At 37.8% G+C, this 19,132-nt stretch overlaps 1 protein-coding gene across 1 annotated transcript in view; it reads right to left on the reverse strand.

The window, feature by feature from the left end:
- Positions 1–3,243: 3,243 nt before the first annotated feature.
- The window catches only part of gphnb (gephyrin b), a 137,540-nt gene continuing 121,651 nt past the window's right edge, over positions 3,244–19,132 (reverse strand). Inside the window, exons 14-25 of the mRNA XM_037685907.1 lie at positions 16,384–16,476; positions 14,066–14,121; positions 13,499–13,618; positions 13,285–13,343; positions 12,830–12,983; positions 12,067–12,188; positions 9,699–9,786; positions 9,450–9,523; positions 9,216–9,280; positions 8,998–9,101; positions 7,271–7,367; positions 3,244–3,672 (exon numbers count right to left, since the gene is read on the reverse strand). Of these exons, the coding sequence (XP_037541835.1) occupies positions 3,539–3,672; positions 7,271–7,367; positions 8,998–9,101; positions 9,216–9,280; positions 9,450–9,523; positions 9,699–9,786; positions 12,067–12,188; positions 12,830–12,983; positions 13,285–13,343; positions 13,499–13,618; positions 14,066–14,121; positions 16,384–16,476 (1,166 nt within the window). The 3' untranslated portion in view covers positions 3,244–3,538. The remainder of the gene's footprint in view (positions 3,673–7,270; positions 7,368–8,997; positions 9,102–9,215; positions 9,281–9,449; positions 9,524–9,698; positions 9,787–12,066; positions 12,189–12,829; positions 12,984–13,284; positions 13,344–13,498; positions 13,619–14,065; positions 14,122–16,383; positions 16,477–19,132) is intronic.

Raw genomic sequence — 19,132 nt, forward strand, 5'->3', positions numbered from 1 at the left:
CTTATCTGTTTTGTTTCACTTAATGCACCTTAGTCTGAAAAATATGGTACTACTATTTTGCTACTCTTTTTTTGTTTTAAATTTGCTTCCACGGAGCCTTGCTTTCTTGTAGCCTTTCAAAAATGCTCTTGATCAGTAGTTCTCCAGACTTTCTGCATGTCTTTCAAAAATTTTATTTGGACTTTGGCTGTCTAAAACTATTATGTGACCCAAATCTGAACTGAGAGATGCAGCGGCCCTTAGTCGATCATTTTTATGCCAGACTTTCAGCACCTGAAATCACCTTGTTGGTGCTTAAAATAGTTTTTTCCTCTTATATATATATAGACATATATATATATAAATATATATATATATATATATATATATATATATATATATATATATATATTCCACAGTAAAAAGCATTTTTAAAAAAGGAAAAACAAAAGCTTTCAGTAAATCTGGAGAAATATTAGTCAGGGCCATTTAAAAAGAATCCCAAAAGTTTGACCCTTTAGATGAAAAAGTTGAAGAAATTACTAAAGTTTTGCTTCATAACGTATATTCAAATATCAATTTATTGTCAACCATTTATTAAAACATGGGGTTTAATTTGTTTCAACACATTCTACTTTACTTTAACTTTAAACAGTGTGTGCTGCACAGCAACACGGTGGTCAGAACAGCTGACTTATAGAAAAAATTGAATTCAATTCAGTTTATTTATATAGCGCCAAGTCACAACAGAAGTCATCTCAGGGCAATGAACAGAAACATTCATATATAAAAATATAAGTTATCAATATTTATCTGAGGAGCAAACTGCTCCATTGCAGAACTCTCACTGAGCAAGCGTGAAGGCGACAGTGGAAAGGAAAAACTCCCTCGTGAGAGAAAAACCTGTATGTTTGAATTTTAGATGAAAACATTCTGTTAAAGTTTGCATCTTCTCCCTGTGCTTTACAAGTATTTTAGCTAATATCTACAGGTAATGAAGCAAAGGTCCATTATATGTACAGCTTATATGGATGGCTGGCGCAGCGGTCATGACACACGACTTCGGTACCGTTTTAAGCTGTGCTGCCAAAACCAAACCACCCTAAATGTGTAGAAAAGCTGCGCTGCCTTAAATAAATGACTGTAAATGCTACAAAAGCTGCAATGCTTAAATTACCATAAATGTGGGAAATGTTACACCACTTAAAGTGAATGACTGTAAATACAGAAAAAGCTGCGCTGCCTATTGAAATTTAACACTTGATCAGGGTCCAGACAAGATTTCATTTGCGTCCATGGTCCACCATTCGGGGACTTTTATTCTATTCTAAAAAACATTCATGTTAGGTTAATTGTTCTAAAATTACAGAGTATTCATGGTTATTTCCATGAGCGTAATGTTTCTAATGGAACATTAAGTGACTAACCGTATTTTTTGGACTTTAAGGTGCATTAAGTGAAACAAGTTCATTTTGACAGATTTTTGAGCGCCATGTACCACATACAATCAGTTCGAGGTCAGAAAGCACAACCAGCATTAATACATAAGGTAGAGTCGCATTTGGGCCCAAACGATTTGATCTGGCCCCAGCCCGTAGGCATCATTTCTGAACCCCACCCGACGAATTAACAGTAATTACAGGTCCGAACCCCCCCGACATTTTTAATTAAGCTTTGATTATTTATATAGTTATTAACGGTCGGCGAATGCGCACGGCTGAATAAAAGGGGTAGAAGATCGGAGCTGAGGGGGTGTTTGTCCTTTCATGGTCGTCAAAGCTCATTAAATCCCTGCTTCTGCCTGCATTCTGCATTATTCAGACACGGACCCTGCTCTGACATGTCTGCTTTGAGATCTCATCTGTTTGGGTCGGCGGCCACGCGCATCTGCTGAGTGCAGCGGCTGAATGAACGTCTACTTGGGCGATGGCTCGCTTCTTGAAAGTATAGTTCCATCTGAAGCTTAAGTGAACTTTATTTTACCTCTTTTAAGGCCGGTCAGCTTATAGTCAAATGGCCGTGTGCGGCTGGTGGATGTATGGCAAGCCATGTTGCCATATAATTGGATTGCAGCTGATCCACTGAAGCAATCAAAAGCCCGACACTGACCCGGTCCGCCCATCCAGCACATTATTATGGCCCCGCCGTTCCCAAATTTGGGTTGGGTGGGGCCGGGCTTTGGGCCCGGGTTAGAAATGACAGGCCTAACATTAGGCGCACCAGATTATAAGGCTCACTTTCGATTTTTGAGGAAAATAAAGGATTTTATGTGCACCTTATTTTCTGAAAAATACGGTAAACATTTTCTTTATAAACTCCCATGTTCTGGACAGAAAATATGTGAATCAGACAGAATCTAAACAGTTACTCTGCTTGTCTTCTTCGTATGTAACAAAAGCTTTTAGCACTAATGACCCAAAATAACACTTTTTCAATAATATGTTTTATTATAAAGGAAACGCAACAAGATTATTTTTTTACATAATGATCAAGGATTTTTATTATTTTAGTCTCTTTCATCAGTTTCATATCATTACAGAAAATGTTATAGTACAGCATTGATCAATGTCTCCTCATTGCTTAATAATTTCCTCAGGAGTGCTGGTCACATGTATCTGTACAATACGGTTATTTTTATCTTTATTTTCTGTACATTTCGTGTGAAGTAGGTTAAAAAGGCTGTCAGCACTTAAAGAAGCTGTTTCTTTTCTTGAATATTTACTTAAATAGTTGATGAAATAAAAGGTTATTTCTCCCGGGCTCAGCTCGCCCGGTCACCATGAATATAAGGAAGCTTCAGAGTCCGGGCCCCCCCCGCCCAGTGACACCTCTCCTTCCTGCCCAGGCATTTTGGCACTGCGCACATAAACAAGACACAAGATAAACAACAAGCAAAGCTCTTTGTGAAGCCATTATGATGCATACTAATGAGAGAAAATCAGAAGTGTCACCTTGACGGGCGCACAGAGGAGGAAGGTGGTCTTCATGTGCACCTCCTTCCTCCTAACCGAGCACCGGGAAATCTGGAGCCTTCCCTAATATTTTCTTAACTTTCAAAAAACATTTTTCCCACTAAAGATGAGGAAAATAATACTTTAGTTTTTTTTTTTAAACCGTCCTGGCAGGCACCTACAGCTGTCTATTAAAATGCTACTGCTATAGTTAAGGTCTAGCATTGAACACACAAAGCAATTGCAATGAAAGGAACAAAGTTGTCTTAATATAATAATGATAATAATAAGAATAATGATAATAATAATAAGAATAATCATAATAATATATTACAGAATAAATCTCTTTTTATAATTAGATTTTTTTTCTTTAAAAGTTATATTTTCTTTGTTTGAAATACTAGAATCTTTTTAAATTATTATTTTTTTTTATATGTATCTAGGTTGTGACCGAGATGTTGACTATACCTCAACGTTATCCAAATCAATAAAAACTAGCTGTGCCGTTGCATATTACAGAATAGTCAATGATATGTGGACATGCACCGTGAACCACCCATTCCAACCCGCGCTATATGACGCCGTCTCGCCGTCCCTATCTGATGACATCATAGCCGTCCGATGACCATGACGTCGACCACCTCGCCCTTGTGCAGCTCCACGTATTGCTCTGTTTTTGGAGGTAGCATCAGGAGCCCGTTAGCGCTGCGCATACTCATCAATCTGCTGCTCACCTGGTTTCCTGCGGCAGAGAGGAGACGGAGGGAACGACAAATGTCAGAGTTTTTTTTTTTTTTTTTCAAACAAGGTGACCCTTCTGATCAACTGTGCGTCAGTAAAATATTGTTTGGTGTACAAACCGGATTCCAAAAAAGTTGGGACACTAAACAAATTGTGAATTAAAAACTGAATGCAATGATGTGGAGGTGCCAACATCTAATATTTTATTCAGAATAGAACACAAATCACATATCAAAAGTTTAAACTGAGAGATTGTATCATTTTAAGGGAAAAATCTGTTGTTTCCAAATTTCATGGCGTCAACATATCCCAAAAAGTTGGGACAAGTCCATTTTTACCACTGTGGGGCATCCCCCCTTCTTCTTACAACACTCAACAGACGTCTGGGGACAGAGGAGACCAGTTTCTCAAGTTTAGAAATAGGAATGCTCTCCCATTCATGTCTAATACAGGCCTCTAACTGTTCAATCGTCTTGGGCCTTCTTTGTCACACCTTCCTCTTTATGATGCGCCAAATGTTCTCTATAGGTGAAAGATCTGGACTGCAGGCTGGCCATTTCAAGTACCCGGATCCTTCTCCTACGTAGCCATGATCTTGTGATTGCTGCAGAATGTGGTCTGGCATTATTGTGTTGAAAAATGAAGGGTCTTCCCTGAAAGAGATGACGTCTAGATGGGAGCATATGTTGTTCTAGAACCTGAACATAGTTCTCTGCATTAATGGTGCCTTTCCAGACATGCAAGCTGCCCATGCCACAAGCGCTCATGCAACCCCATACCATCAGTGATGCAGGCTTCTGAACGGAGCGTTGATAACAACTTGGGCTGTCCTTGTCCTCTCTGGTCCGAATGACATGGCGTCCCAGTGTTCCATAAAGAACTTCAAATCGTGACTCATCAGACCACAGAACAGTCTTCCATTTTGCCACACTCCATTTTAAATGACCCCTGGCCCAGTGCAAACGTCTGAGCTTGTGGAGCTTCTTAGAAATGGCTTCCTCTTTGCACTGTAGAGTTTCAGCTGGCAACGGCGGATGGCACGGTGGATTGTGTTCACTGACAATGCTTTCTGGAAGTATTCCTGAGCCCATTCTGTTATTTCCTTGAACGTGGCATTCTTGTTTGAGGTGCAGTGACGTTTAAGAGCCCGGAGATCACGAGTATCCAGTAGAGTTTTACGGCCTTGACCCTTACGCACAGCGATTGTTTCAGATTATCTGAATCTTTTGATGACGTTATGCACAGTTGATGATGATAACTTAAAAGTCTTTGCTATTTTACGCTGGGTAACACCATTCTGGTATTGCTGCACTATCTTTCTGCGCAACAATGGTGGAATTGGTGATCCTCTTACTATCTTGTCTTTTGAGAGACACTGACACCCTGAGAAGCTCTTTTTATACCCAATCATGTTGTCAATTGACCTAATTAGTGTTAATTGGTCTTCCAGCTGTTCGTTATATGCTCAATTTCCTTTTTCCAGCCACTTATTGCTGCTTGTCCCAACTTTTTTGGGATTTGTTGACACTGTGAAATTTTGAATCAACATATTTTTCCTTTAAAATGTTACATTTACTCAGATTAAACTTTTGATCTGTCATCTATGTTATATTACATATAAAATATTGACATTTGCCATCTCCACATCATTGCATTCAGTTTTTATTCACAATTTGTTTAGTGTCCCAACTTTTTTGGAATCCGGTTTGTATATGAAATGACTTAAAGCCAGGGAAAACGGTTGTTACTAATTTATAATAAGAAAGTTCCTGGAGAAACTTCGACGGGGACTGCCACGTTGCAGCCATTTTAAATTTTGATTTGACAGTACTGTTGTGCTTTGCTCTCAGCTACCATCAAATTTCAGCTCCACGTGGCAAAAAAATCAATAGTTATAGTAATTTATTATTTTAAGCTATGGTGGCCATCTTGGATTTTTGATTTGGATTCAGTATGTGATGGAGAACGTTCTCGGCTATAACCACACTAAATTTCAGCTTTGTATGTGTAAAAATAGCTGCGTTAAACACACTGAAATGTAGCTACGGTGGCCATCTTGGATTTTTAAAATTTGAATTCATTATTTATTGAGCATTGCTCTCAGCTACCACCACACCAAATTTCAACTTAATATCTCTCAAAATAGCTGATTTATAGTATATTTTCTTTTTAGCTCAGGCGGCCATCTTGTATTTTTCATTCACAATCAGAGTATATTAGGGATTGTTCTCAGCTCACAATAAACCAAATTTCAGCTGAATAGCTCTAAAAATGGCTGAGTTGTAATAAGGTGGCCATCTTGAATTTTTAGATTAAATTCAGAATGCATTGTGCTTCACTCTCATGTTCCACCACACTAAATTTCAGCTCAATATCTATTAAAACAGCTAAGTTATTGTATTTTTTTCTCTTTTAGAAAAGGCAGCCATCTTAGATATTTGATTTCCCTCAGAAATGTTTAACAACTCACTCTCAGATACCAAATTTCAGCTCAATATTTTAAAGAATGACTGAGTTACAGTCAATTTTGTGTTTTCTGAGGTAGCTGTAGCAGCCATCTTGAACCAAAATGGCTCCAATCCAGTATTCTTTACTCTAGGTCATGTGACCTCAATGTGGCAGTCGAGGCTATTAAAAGTTTCTGTCAGTGTTTTTAAATGGGAAAATTGGCGTCTTTGTTTGCAAATTACATCACCATGGTAACTTGAAATGCCAATAAAAGTAAAAGCACACGTTACAGTTCTGAGCCGGTTGTTTTGATGTAACATTTGTGGGGGTCACACACTGCGGTTCGGGTCACATTAAAGTTGACAGAAGAGTAAGACCCTTTCCAGGTGGATGACAGTAGGTGGCTGTCTCTCTAGGCTGTCCTGCAGTTTGGTTTGTAAATACAAATGATAACACTGACATGGCCGTCAAATCTTTAAGTGAACAACCCAAACACACTCCAGAAGTGTTTTAAACTTTATTTAAACATACCAGTTTAGATCAGGTTTGGAATATCTTTAAATGCAACGTTAAAAATAGACACAAAAAATAAAATATTTAGTTAATATCCCATTGATTCAAGAAAAGTCAAACATAATGATGATTTTCTCATTCACAAAGTTGATTTTCTAATTAAAATAAACATCTCTACCTTATATTTTTCACCCACGGAGGAGAAGCGAAGGCGAGCAATTAGTGTTTTTGCCCATGTTTCAGTGTGTACATTTATGTGTTAGTCTGTTAAAAAAAAATATCTCATGGAGCACTGAACAAATAATGAAAGCAGAAAATGTAATCACTGACAACCCAATTCAAGATAGTTTGCACAGTCAACTGACCTTAAAGACTACACAAATGGTTATAACTCGGGCAATTTTACACGTGATGACCTAAAATTTGGTGTATTTGAAGCTGAGAGCCATTCATAATACATATTTGAAGTGCTACTCATTGCACAAGATCTTTGCCAACAACTTCAGCTTCAGTTTCAGCTTTTATTTAGGAGATAAAATAAAAGGTAGTGCAATAATAAATATGGTAATCTACCAGACGGAGGATGAAATACTAAACGGCACACACCTGCTGCACACGTGTTCCATGTTTTTCTGTACCTGTGCTCTGTGCCCACGGCAGAGGCTCCTGGTGATGCCACGTTAAAATGCAGCGATGGTATTCAGGGCGAGGGTCCAGCTTCACGTCACATGACAACTAGAAACAAATATACAATTAAAATAAAAAAATATAAAAATACATGTGATATTTCTGTGGACTTTTGAAAGATATGCACTTACTGTTTCAGATAAATGAGAATAAAATAATAATAGGCGCATTTCGGAGGATTTCTTTGAATCCCTTTTGCACTAGTTTGAAGGTTTAACTGTTCTGAGACTCGTAAAAGAAAGTATTTAATTTTTATTCGGCATAAATCTTTAAAGATCAAATTTATACCAAAACTCAGTAGCTGCATTGCAAACTTTACTGATGCTCGAAAAGTAGAAAAAAAATCTTCTGATGACAAACATCTAAACACTGAAAAAATTTAAAAATAAATATTTTTTAATAAAGGCCCGTTTCCACCACAATTTATGCCAAATTTGTTTCAATATTTAATATTTTTGTAGGTAATCTGGTAAACAGAAATGTCTAAAAAGCCACTTTAAATCTGCCAACAGAGGTTTTATTTAGAACACTATTTAATTGAACATCATCCAAACTTTTAAGCAACTTTTCGGCACTAACATGCTCAAGTTTATTTTCTCACAGCAAATACCGTATTTGCTGCTGTACATGTCGCATCAGTCCAAATATGTCTAATAGAGTGGAAAAAACATAAATAAGACGCTTCGCTGTATAAGTTGCATCTATTACCGCTGACCACCCGTAAACACGAGTCTGTGTTGTGCCAAAAATCGATTGGCTGCCAAAATGGTGGCCGCAGGAGCATGCAGAGGGAGGACTTTAACAAGAATTTAACAAGATTAACACTTAAAAACAATTATTAGTTTGCTCGACATTATAGTAAAGGTGTGTCTCAGTTGAACTTTTCCTTAATAAATGCACTTTAACGGTCAAATCAGCTGCATTTCTCCTGGGCGGCGTGGTGAAATGCAGCTGATTTAATGTTTGCTCCAAGAGTTCCGGAGCAAGACAGAGGTGGCTCTGTATGGCAAGCCAAGTGTCTCATTAATAGCCACTTTTACTTATTAATGAGACACTTGGCTTGCCATAATGCGCAAGGGCCCTCTAGCAGCTGCAAATGGTAATGTTTAATATTTTTCATGTCAGAATGAATGAAATTGTTAGATCTCAGCCCAAAATTGGGTTATAAATATGGGTGAAAAAAAAAGTATATTAGTCGCTTTGGTGTACAAGTCGCAGGACTTGCTAATTATGCAAAAAAAGGTGCAACTTATATGCCGGCAAATATGGTAATGCAACACTGTCCTCTGGCAGGCACCCATAATGACAGGAGACCTTAAACTTCACGTCATCATGTGAGCTTCATCTGCTCTGTGTGTAAAATACTCTTGTGATTTGTTGTTTTTCATTCCACATTTATGAATATTCATCGTTGAAGCCGAGGCTTCAGGGTCAGTGTGGGCCGTGACGCCTTTACCAAATCACGGTAGCTGTGGTCATAAATTTGAACAAGCAGATGATGAAAATGGTCACAATTACGATGCAACGGGCTGCAATAAAACACCAGCACATTAATTACAAACAATATTTTCAAATTTGCTGCATTTCAGAGAAGAGAAAACCTTTTAATGCTTCAAAATAAACAACAATGGAGTTATTGAGAACGGACGAGACTCCCTGATTTCCCCGAGCATCATACCCGTGCTTTGATGATAGTGGGCCTGGGGTCCAAAATGCCCTGCATCTTCCTCAAGGCAGGGATGACAAAAAGATTACAGGTGACAACAGCAGACACGGGGTTTCCTAGGACAGACGGGGACGAACAGAGAGGACGGAGAGCACAAAGAAAAATATCTGAGTAACATCTCTGACAAAGCAGCTGGCTAAATCTCTCTTTCTCTCAACTTCACACACTACCTGGAAGGGCAAAAATGAGTTTGCGAGCACCGTCTATGTCCAAGGTGGCAAATGTTGTTGGGAGACTGAAAAAGAAAAAGGAAAGGACAAAACATTTACTGTAAATTTCTGAGACGCTAACTCAAAGAAAGCTTGTAATCATTATCTTGGTTGTAACATTGTCTTAAGTGTTAGTGAAAGATTTCATAGCAAAGTTAAAAAGTTGAAGGAATGAAGCGGATTCTCTTTCCTTACCCCGGTTTCATGAAAACACGACCAAAATGGATCTGAGCATGAAGATCAATATCCAGCACCTGCTTAAGGTAATCCTAAAAAGATATTTGAAAGCAAGAAATTACTAAAAAAGTACATTTAAAACTGACATTAAAACTTATATTTAATAAATATTTTAATTTGATTTAAAAACACATCTTGTTGTTCTCTGATCTACCACAAGGTGTCAGTGAAACAACATTTTTTTGTCCAATGTGGCACATTTTTCACCTTCTCTCCCATGGACACGCCTCCTGAGGTGATGATGACATCAGCACGGCTGATGCCTTCATTCAGAGCGTTGAGAAGGTCATCAGGGCTGCAAAGCACAGAGCACACACACACACATACGTCAGCTAATAACTCACTAGAGAGGAAAATCTGAAAGAAAGGAAAAACAGAGCCAGCTTTGGACAAGAGGCCACGTGAAGATAAAAGTAATGTAAAGTTTAAGAGTACTGACAGACATAGATTTGTTGGTGCCCTTACAGCTCCTTGACACAACACTTTGCTTCTCATGAACTGTTTAATGTAGATGTGCATGCTGTTAGCATCTGATAAACAAAAAATGTGAAAAGATGTAACTTTGTGTTTGTTTCAAGCTAACTGTTCAACCTTAATTAATATCACTGGTACCTTCAAGCTTTTCATCCAGTCTGTTTAAAAGAAACAAACGTTAAACTGGGCAGTTTGGTATCATTGTGTGCAACACACTGAGCATGGAGCAGAGAAAGCAAAGCCCAGAGCTGTCTGAGGAGCTCTGAAAGGATAAAAGACCAACTCCTAGAAGCTTCATGTTCCTTACACCACAGCTGCCAACATTTTGAAGAACTATGAGGTTCCTGAGCCTATAGTCAGACCTACAGGATGTGGACGCAAGAATTGCAACACCAGGTTTATAAGACAGTGCAGTAGGTAGAAAAGAGGCAAGAAAACCCTTCAAGGTGAAAGCTAAGTTTAAAGAACGTCCCTTTCTGATCATCTTCATCAGTCACATTTTGAAACCTAATGGGCTTCATATAAGAAGAGCCCTGAAGATTCCACTTTTGATTTAAAATCACAAAAAGTCAGAAGGAAATTAGTTAAAAAAAATACATGATGACAAGCTCCAAAGTTTCTGGAACTGATGAGACACTTTTTGGAAAGTCCCATCAGTTGTGTTTTTTATTGTGTAAATGTTTAGGAAGCATTCACTCTTGTGGTCCATTTTTCTTCCGCACGATTTTCGGCATCTTTCTCGTTCCACAATTTTTGTGCTACTTCAACAAATCATATATCAAAATATTTAGCTCGTTCAGGAGAAGGGTGCTGTGACTTTTGGTTTTGGCACCTTTAGCTTTTTGAAATATTTGGCCTTTTCTGTTGTTTTTCCCCCTCATAGAAAATGAATTGAGCTCATTTTACATCCTTCAAATCTTTAGATCTGTTTATAACATTTTACTGCTCCTTTCACATTTTGTTCCCGTTCAGTTTCTTTCAGCTTCCTTGTGCAACTTTATACTTTAATCAGCTGCTTTCAGCTAATATCAGCTGTTTTGTGATACTTTCAGATTCTTTCTGCCAACAACATTTTCCTGCTTCTAACTTCTTTCTGCTAATTTCCACTTGTTATGTTCCTTTCAGCTTATTTATGCAAGTTTCAGCTTTTTCTGCTATTTCAGCGACTGCAAAAATTTATTTTTAATTATTTACAGTATTTCTAGCAGTTTTTAAAGCAAATTTTAGCTTTTTTGGCTAATTCCACATTTTTTTACACTCATTTAAACTTTTTTCTGTCTAATTCTGCAAAAATGTGCTCGCTCCACTTCCTTCTGGTAACTTACGCTTCCGTCTGAATTTTTAGCTACTTTTCAGCAGTTTTTTGTTTTTTTTTGCAAATTTAAACTTATTTCAGATAATTTCCACATTTTTATGCTCATTTCTGCTTCTTTCAGCAAATGTGTTCTTTCTGCTTTCTTCTGCTAATTTAAGCTTGTGCTACATTTTCAGCTACTTTTTAAAAGCATTTTAGCATTTTCAGCTAATTTCAGCCGTTTTCAAATAAATTCAAATTTTTGTGGTAATTTCTGCTACTTTCAACTTAATTAACTTCTTTCTGCTAATTTAAACTTTTTTTTTGCTAGTTTTATCTTTTTCTGCTATTTCAGCTAATTTTTAGTAGTTTTGTGCTAAATTAAGCTTTTTCAGCTAATTCCACGTTTTTTAGCTCATTTCAGCTCCTTCTACTTCCTCCTGGTAGTTTAATCTTCTTTCTACCTTTTCATCTACTTTTCACCTATTTTTTGGTGCTAATTTCAGTCTTTTTTTAAGCGACTTTCCTAATTTTTGTGATAATTTCTGCTTATTTAAATCAAATTTAGCAAATATGTGTTCTTTCTGTTTTCTTCTGCTAACTTGGGCTTATTTTTCAATTTTAATTTAAATTTCAGCTGCATTTCAGCTTGTTTTTAGCCAATTTCAGCTGTTTTTCAGTAAGTTCTTCAGCAATGTGCATTCACACTGCATTTTTGCAGGAAATACAATTTTTCTAGTTATTATTGTGGAAAGGTATCAACACATGCTCCACATCGGTATGTAGATGCAAAACATTAAGTCGTACTTGTCTCCAACGATGCCCAGATTAATCGTTGGGTAGCCGTGTTCCTGGATAGTGGCCAGCAGGGTGGAGCGATTGCTGTCTCTGATTTTCCCAGGATGGAGGTCGTCCTCTGGGTTTAGCAGCTACCAGAACACAAGAGAAACTAAATATTATAAGGCAACATTTTGGACAAATGTTTGTTACTTAAGAGTGATGGGGAACAAAGCGTCTGTGAGTAAAGACATGATTATTCATGAACTAGGAAAAATAACTGCAAAGGTTCTATATTGGTCACGGCAAATGTACCAAACAAAAAAACAAAAAAATTGTGTGCACATGTGATTACACCTTTCACACTGGGAGATGGTAGCCATGATGACCTCTAACTTTGAGGCATATGTCTTATCCTGATCCATAGTCAATGTGTAGAAGTGTCTGCAAAACCCACTTCGGGCAGCGACACACTTCATGAAACATTCATTCCTTAAGAGGAACATAGGAAATGTGTAAATTTATTTCCAAAAGAAACCACATGAAGAGAGATAAACAAACAGCTCTTAACTCGTATCACAGTTCAAGCACCTGACTGTACGTTCACCTCTTAAATTTGTTCTGGTTGCAACCAGAGCAAATATTGTAATTGTGCATAAATATTAACAAGATGCAATGTTAAGAAAAAAAAACAGCACACTGTTAGGATTGCAACTGATGCAAAATCAGTTTAATAAATACAGACATGAGTTCCATATTTGTCCTAATTAAAAAAGCTTTGTTTAAGATTTACCTCGTTTCCTGTGGACATGACGGCCACCACAGGGAATTTCTGAACCTCCACCTCTGTGACTCCCACAGTAGCCAAGAGACCTATTTCTGAAGGGCCCATATGGGTGCCCTTTGCCAGCACACACTCCCCACGCTTGATGTCGTGACCGATGGGCCTGTGGAGACAAAAGCACTGTTAATAAAAAAAATACAAACCCCACAAAAGCTAATTTTTATGTTGTTCTTACAGTCAGGTAGAGATGTGGTGTGTGTTTTAAGTAATCTGACCTCCAGCCATGAACAATAATATAGTTTTAAATCAAATACAATCAGCTTTATATAAGGTATTAAAGAAAAACAAGCAGGTAAGCTAACATGTTTAATTTAGAAGTTTTTTTTAGACTTTTTAATTAAGAATGTTTTAATTTTACAGAAGAATAACAGTTTTTGGAACATAACAGCAAAACACAAACCAACCTGATGTCCTGTCCTGGACGAGCTTGTACTAAAATCCGTACCTCCAGCTCCTCTGTTCCCTGAACGGCAGAAAAGCTGATTAATCTCAGTGAACTGATGCAGTTTATCAATCAGCCTGAACTGACTGCACCACATTCATATCTGTAATCTCTCTATTTCTGAACTTAACTTTGAACAAAACACTGTCTTTGTTTGGGAGACGTGCCACACTTACATCTTCAGACTCGCGGAGGAGCTCGGTGTCTTCCACCTGGACCACAGCGTCGGCCCCGCAGGGTATAGGTGCACCCGTCGTCACCCTCATCACCTGGCCAGGCATCACTGTGTGGGTGGGCTTCACATTCAAAGTGATAAATGCATTTTAAAAATGCAATTAGAAATAATGAATAATTGACATGATTTGGTAAATCAGGTCAAACTGGTCTGAAACGTCTAACAGTCATTTCTGTAACAATTAGGAACAGAAATCTGACTTGGGTGCAGATCAGGTTACATCATTCCCACATTATTTTACATTCTGTCACCAATCAGTAAAATAACTCGATCGAACTTGAATTAAACCAGATTCAGGCCACTGCACACTTATTTTCTTTGGTAAGCTAAAACTAAGACAATAAATTGACATGTCATTATAACCATCTGATGTGAGAAAAGTGGAACGTACTGATACGCAAGAAGTGAAGAACAGACGTTTTGCAGAAGGTATTGGTGTGAGAACGTCTCTGTTTCTTTAGGTGCATGTGTGGAACAGAAAATATGGAAGTTAAACGCGTGCACAAACCTGCTCTCCAGCTTGGGATTCCCCTATGATAAAGCGGTCACCTGGGCCATCAGCCGCTAAAACAAACAAAAAAATTGGTAATAACGGTGTCAGTTTGTATCAACACATTGTGAAGAGTGAACAGAAGAATTGCAGACGTTGCTGCTTGTAAGATAGCACCCCCATCAACTGCTTATTGAATCACCAAGAACTTTGAGGAGAGTGGTTCAGTTGCAGTGAGAAGGACTCAGGGCGTGCAAGAAAGTGATGCAAGCATCAGGACTGTCTCCTAAAGAGGATGCAGATACGAGATCGGATCATCACTAGTGCAGAGTGTGTTCAGGAATGGTACGGGGCAGGTGTGTGAACATCTGAACGCACAGAGACAAAGGCTTTTGGAGAGTGGCTTAGTGTCAAGAAGGGCAGCAAAGAAGCAACTTCTCTCCAAGAAAAACCTCAAGGACATTCTGAAGGAAGTATAGGGATTGGACTGCAGAGGACTGCGGGGAAGTTATTTTCTCTGATGAAGCCCCCTTTAGAATGTTTAGGACATCTGGAAAAATGATTGTCTGGAGAAGAAAAGGTGAGCGCCACCATAAGTCCTGTGTCATACCAACAGTGAAGCATCCTGTGACCACTCAACGTGGGGTTGCTTCTCATCCAGGGGAGAGGGTTCACTCAAAATGTTGCCTAAGAATGCCACCATGAATGAGGAATGGTATCAAAACATCCTCATAGAGCAACTACTCGCAGCAATCCAGGAATGATTTGGAGGTGAACAATGTTTTTTCCAGCACGATGGAGCACCATGACACAAGACAAAAGTGATAACCACGTATCCAACAAAATCCAGTCACCTGGACGGTTTATTTATTTTTTGTTGAGACATTTCGTCCTTCCTCCAAAGGACTTTGTCAGTCCAATGAGCCACAAACAAACCCAGTCCCACAAACAGCACTCTCACATAGTTGACCAACCAGTTTGATGGTGATAAGATGGTTTCTGGGGCCTTCCCTCCCCTAAGCGACTCCTCTGAGGCAGCCGTAGACAAAGTGGTTCAAAACATCAAAGTTCATGCTCAATAATCCAGGTACGAATCCAACAAAGTTCAGTCAGGTCATCTGGACAGCTTCTTTTTTTGTTGTTGAGACATTCTGCCCTTCATCCAAAGGACTTCATCAGTCCGATGAGCCACAAACAAACCCAGTCCCACAAGCATCTAAGCTGCTTCAGAGGAGTCGACAGGGGAGAGGGAGGGCCCCAGAAACCATCTTCTCACCAGCAAAGTGGTTGGTCCACTATGGGAGTGTACTGCTTGTGGGACTGAGTTTATTTGCATCTCCTTGGACTGATGAAGTCCTTTGGATGAAGGACAAAACGTCTCAACAACAACAACAACAACAAAAAAAACTTGTTTGATTTTTTTATCTGGATTATTGAGCATGAACTTTGATGACAACAAGTAGCTCGGTAAACAAAACATTGAATTTCGGGTCCATGGGCAGGAATTCCACAGATCTCAATCCCATTGAGAACCTAAGCTCTTATCACCTCCAAACATTGATTTAGGCAGGAATGGGTTGCCATCAGTCAAGATTTCACCCAGAAGCTGATATCAAGCATGCTGAGGCGAACTGCAGAAATCTTAAAGAAGAAGAGTCAACACTTTAAAAACTTTGTATTAAGTTTTTTGCTTAAACTATACGTATTTGTCAATAAAAAGTAAAAAAAAAAAAAAAAATGTATGGAATGCATTAAAATGATACTTATAGCATGACAAAAGATCCTAAAAAACAGAGGCTGCCAACTTTGTGAAAACCAAATTTTGTGTCATAATCAAAAACTTTGGCCACAACTGTACACATTATAAATCACATATTTTGCAGAATTTTACCATACATTTCACAAAAGAAGGCAGCACGGTGGCACAACTGGTAGAGCTGCTGCCTCTCAGCGAGCAGGTCCCCGGTTCAAATCCCGGTCTGGAGGCCTTTCTGGGTGGAGTTTTCATGTTCTCTCTGTGCATGTGTGGGTTTTCTCCGGGTACTCCGGTTTCCTCCCACAGACCAAATACATACATGTTAGGTTGATTGTTAACTCTAAATTGTCCCTTGTGAGTGAGAGAGTGAATGGTTGTTTGTCTCGTTTGTCTCTATGTGTGCCCCTGTGATGGACTGCAGACCTGTCCATGGTGTACCCCGCCCCTCGCACAGTGATTGCTGGACATGGGCACCGGCGACCCCGGTGACCCAAAAGGGAAGAAGCAGGTAAAAAGATAATGGATGGATGGATGGACTGAGACATATTTTAGATAATCAGCTATAATCCATGATCCTCACCTCTTACAGCATATCCATCCTTGACTGAAGCAGGGAAGGGTGGAAGGTTGTCTTTGGCATAAACGTCCTGAGCAAGGACTCGGCCCATTCCATCTTTAGGAGGAGAGAAAGAATAATACATGTAAACAAATTGGGAAAGAGAGAAAGCGAGAGTAAGACAGAGCATCTGATTTACATGAAGACACAAAGAATGCAGAAGACTGCATACAGTTCGTGTTTATGACCACGGTTTGACTGATCGCCTGAGCAGCAGACACAAACACACAGTCTCATTTCTCTTTCAGTTCTCAGAGCAGATTTTTTAAAAACTTTTAAAATAGAGCTCAATACCAGAAACCAGGAGACAACAATTCAGAAAGAGTGAAAAACAATAAAAAAAAGACTAAACAAAACAAAAAAATCAGAAGAGTGGGTGAAGAAAATGACCACAGCATTAAAAAGTTACCGTGTTCTGCCTGCCTGCCTGTCTATAGATGAAACATCTATAAACAGCATTTTTAGAAATAATTTGGTAGTTTTCCTCATTTGTTCTCATTTCCATTTAAGTTTATCAATAAACAACCTGCAATAAACTGATGCTGATGTTGAGTTATAATAAAAACAGCAGCTGAATTTAAAAAGATCGTGGTTCCCAACCCTGGTCCTTGAGGAACACCATCTTGCATGTTTCAGTTTTTCCTGCTCCAACACACCTGATTCAGTGATTTAGTTACTTCCTCAAGTTCTGCAGAAGTCTGTTAATCACCCACTCATTCAAACCAGGTGCGTCAAAGCAGGGAAACAAGTAAAACATGCAGAACGGTGTTCCTCAAGGACCAGGGTTGGGAACCATTTCTTTATAGCATCTGGTCATGGTCCTTTGGCAAAAAAGAAAAAAAAAATCTGAATATAAAAGTAGAAAAAAGGTATTCAGTAATTAAAGCTGAAAAAAAAAAAAAAAAACCCCGTTTGTGGTTAAAAAGAGTGTACAGGTATACCCTTTAATTTTTTTTACATTTAGCTAATTCTAACCTATGAATACTTATTTTTATAAATTCAAGATAAAAATACAGTATATGACAGACACTTCAAAGACATTGCTTTAAACCCAACAGGGAGGCTGATCCAGCTGTTTTCTGTCTAAAAATCTTAATATTTCTATTTTTTCCTAACCCAGCCTCTCAGCTACTCCTTACAGTAAGTGTTTCATTTGTCGTCATTGATCTAGAAGTTATGTGTGCTGCAGGCCAATATTGCCCCCGTTCCTCCTCGCTACCACTGGAGTTTGAAGGCTGAGTGTGTGTTTTACCCTTTGGCCTTCAGTTTGGTTCTGTGTCACCTCCCTCCAGTGCTTACACTGCTCAGCAGAGGCTAAATCTACTTATTTGTGCAAGTTTTGTGCATGCCCGTTCAGTAAAACAAAATACAGAGCACAACTAAAATTACTGCAACCGATGAAAAACATAAAATCTATTAATTTTAGTTATGTTTTTGTGATTGTATCAAATCTTGTTCAGTAATTTGGGCCCCAACAGAAATAAGCTGTAAACACAATTAACTGTTTTTACTACTGAACTTGTTGCTTTTGACTGTCTTAATGGCACCAATGAGCAAACGGGCATATTTTATATTTATTTATACATCCAGTATGCGTTTAGAGGGAGTCATTTTTAAAAATTAGACAAAAAAAATTGCATTACACTGAGCTAACAATAACAAAAAACAGTCTTAGTTGGATTGGTTATTTCAAATTTTTGGAAGTGTGTAGTTTAATGATAAAATGTTTGTGCTTGTGGTAAAATTCTGAATATAAATTTACTGTTACATGGTATTATGACACAAAGAAAGCACAAGAAAACAATAGAAACAAATCTGGGTTCACATGCACATTGATTTAGTGACAAATATAATCTAAGCTTCAAGAAAATGTACAAAAACAACCTAACAAAAAAACCTGTAACTTAACAATTTACTTGTTTTAAGGAGCACATGTGACAATGTTTAATGCTTTATATAATGTATATATTCTGTGTACGTAGAAATATGTTATTTGTTGTAATTAAGTACGGTTTACATTAATAAGGAAGCTGATAAATGATGAATTTTAGAGATGTGATGAGTTTATTTATGTTTAAACTTCTTCCCACTCTTTTTTCAACATGTAAACTAAATCAGCAGGGTGGAGCAAAATATGTATACAAATACATACAATGTAATATACCAGTACTGAATTGAAAGGTAGGTAAAGAAAAAGGATAGATGTTTGAAATGAATATTTCAATTTAAAAAATAATTTCAGTGATTAAACCAACTTAAAGTTTGCCAAGATGTAACTCTAAGCCACTCACTTTAAAGGTAAAACAGGAAAGATAACAAAATATCCCAAATTTGCTCAATTTTACAAATAAATAAATAAAAATTTAATTTAATTAATTTATTTCATTCATTTATTTAAAAAGACAGGGCACATTAATCAATATTACATGAATATAAATGCGCAAGAGTTAGCACAGCAGCTGAATTTCATCCATAGTCCTAAGCAGATCAAAACAATTCATAAAACAAACGAACAAAAATAAATACAACAGTCGATAAAACAAACCACAAACATCACACACCGCAAGTTACAGAGTTAAAACAGAACTATTTCATTAACGAGTACATGACGGATTTTTTTGAGCCAAACTATTAAGTTTCTTTTCAAAAACAGAAAAAAGAAAACAAAAACAAACAAACAAACAAACAAAAAAACTGAAAAGCAGAAGAAGTG

The sequence above is a fragment of the Nematolebias whitei genome, chromosome 12 (genome assembly GCF_014905685.2).
Source record: "Nematolebias whitei isolate Nwh7 chromosome 12, NemWhi1, whole genome shotgun sequence".
Taxonomy (NCBI): domain Eukaryota; kingdom Metazoa; phylum Chordata; class Actinopteri; order Cyprinodontiformes; family Rivulidae; genus Nematolebias; species Nematolebias whitei.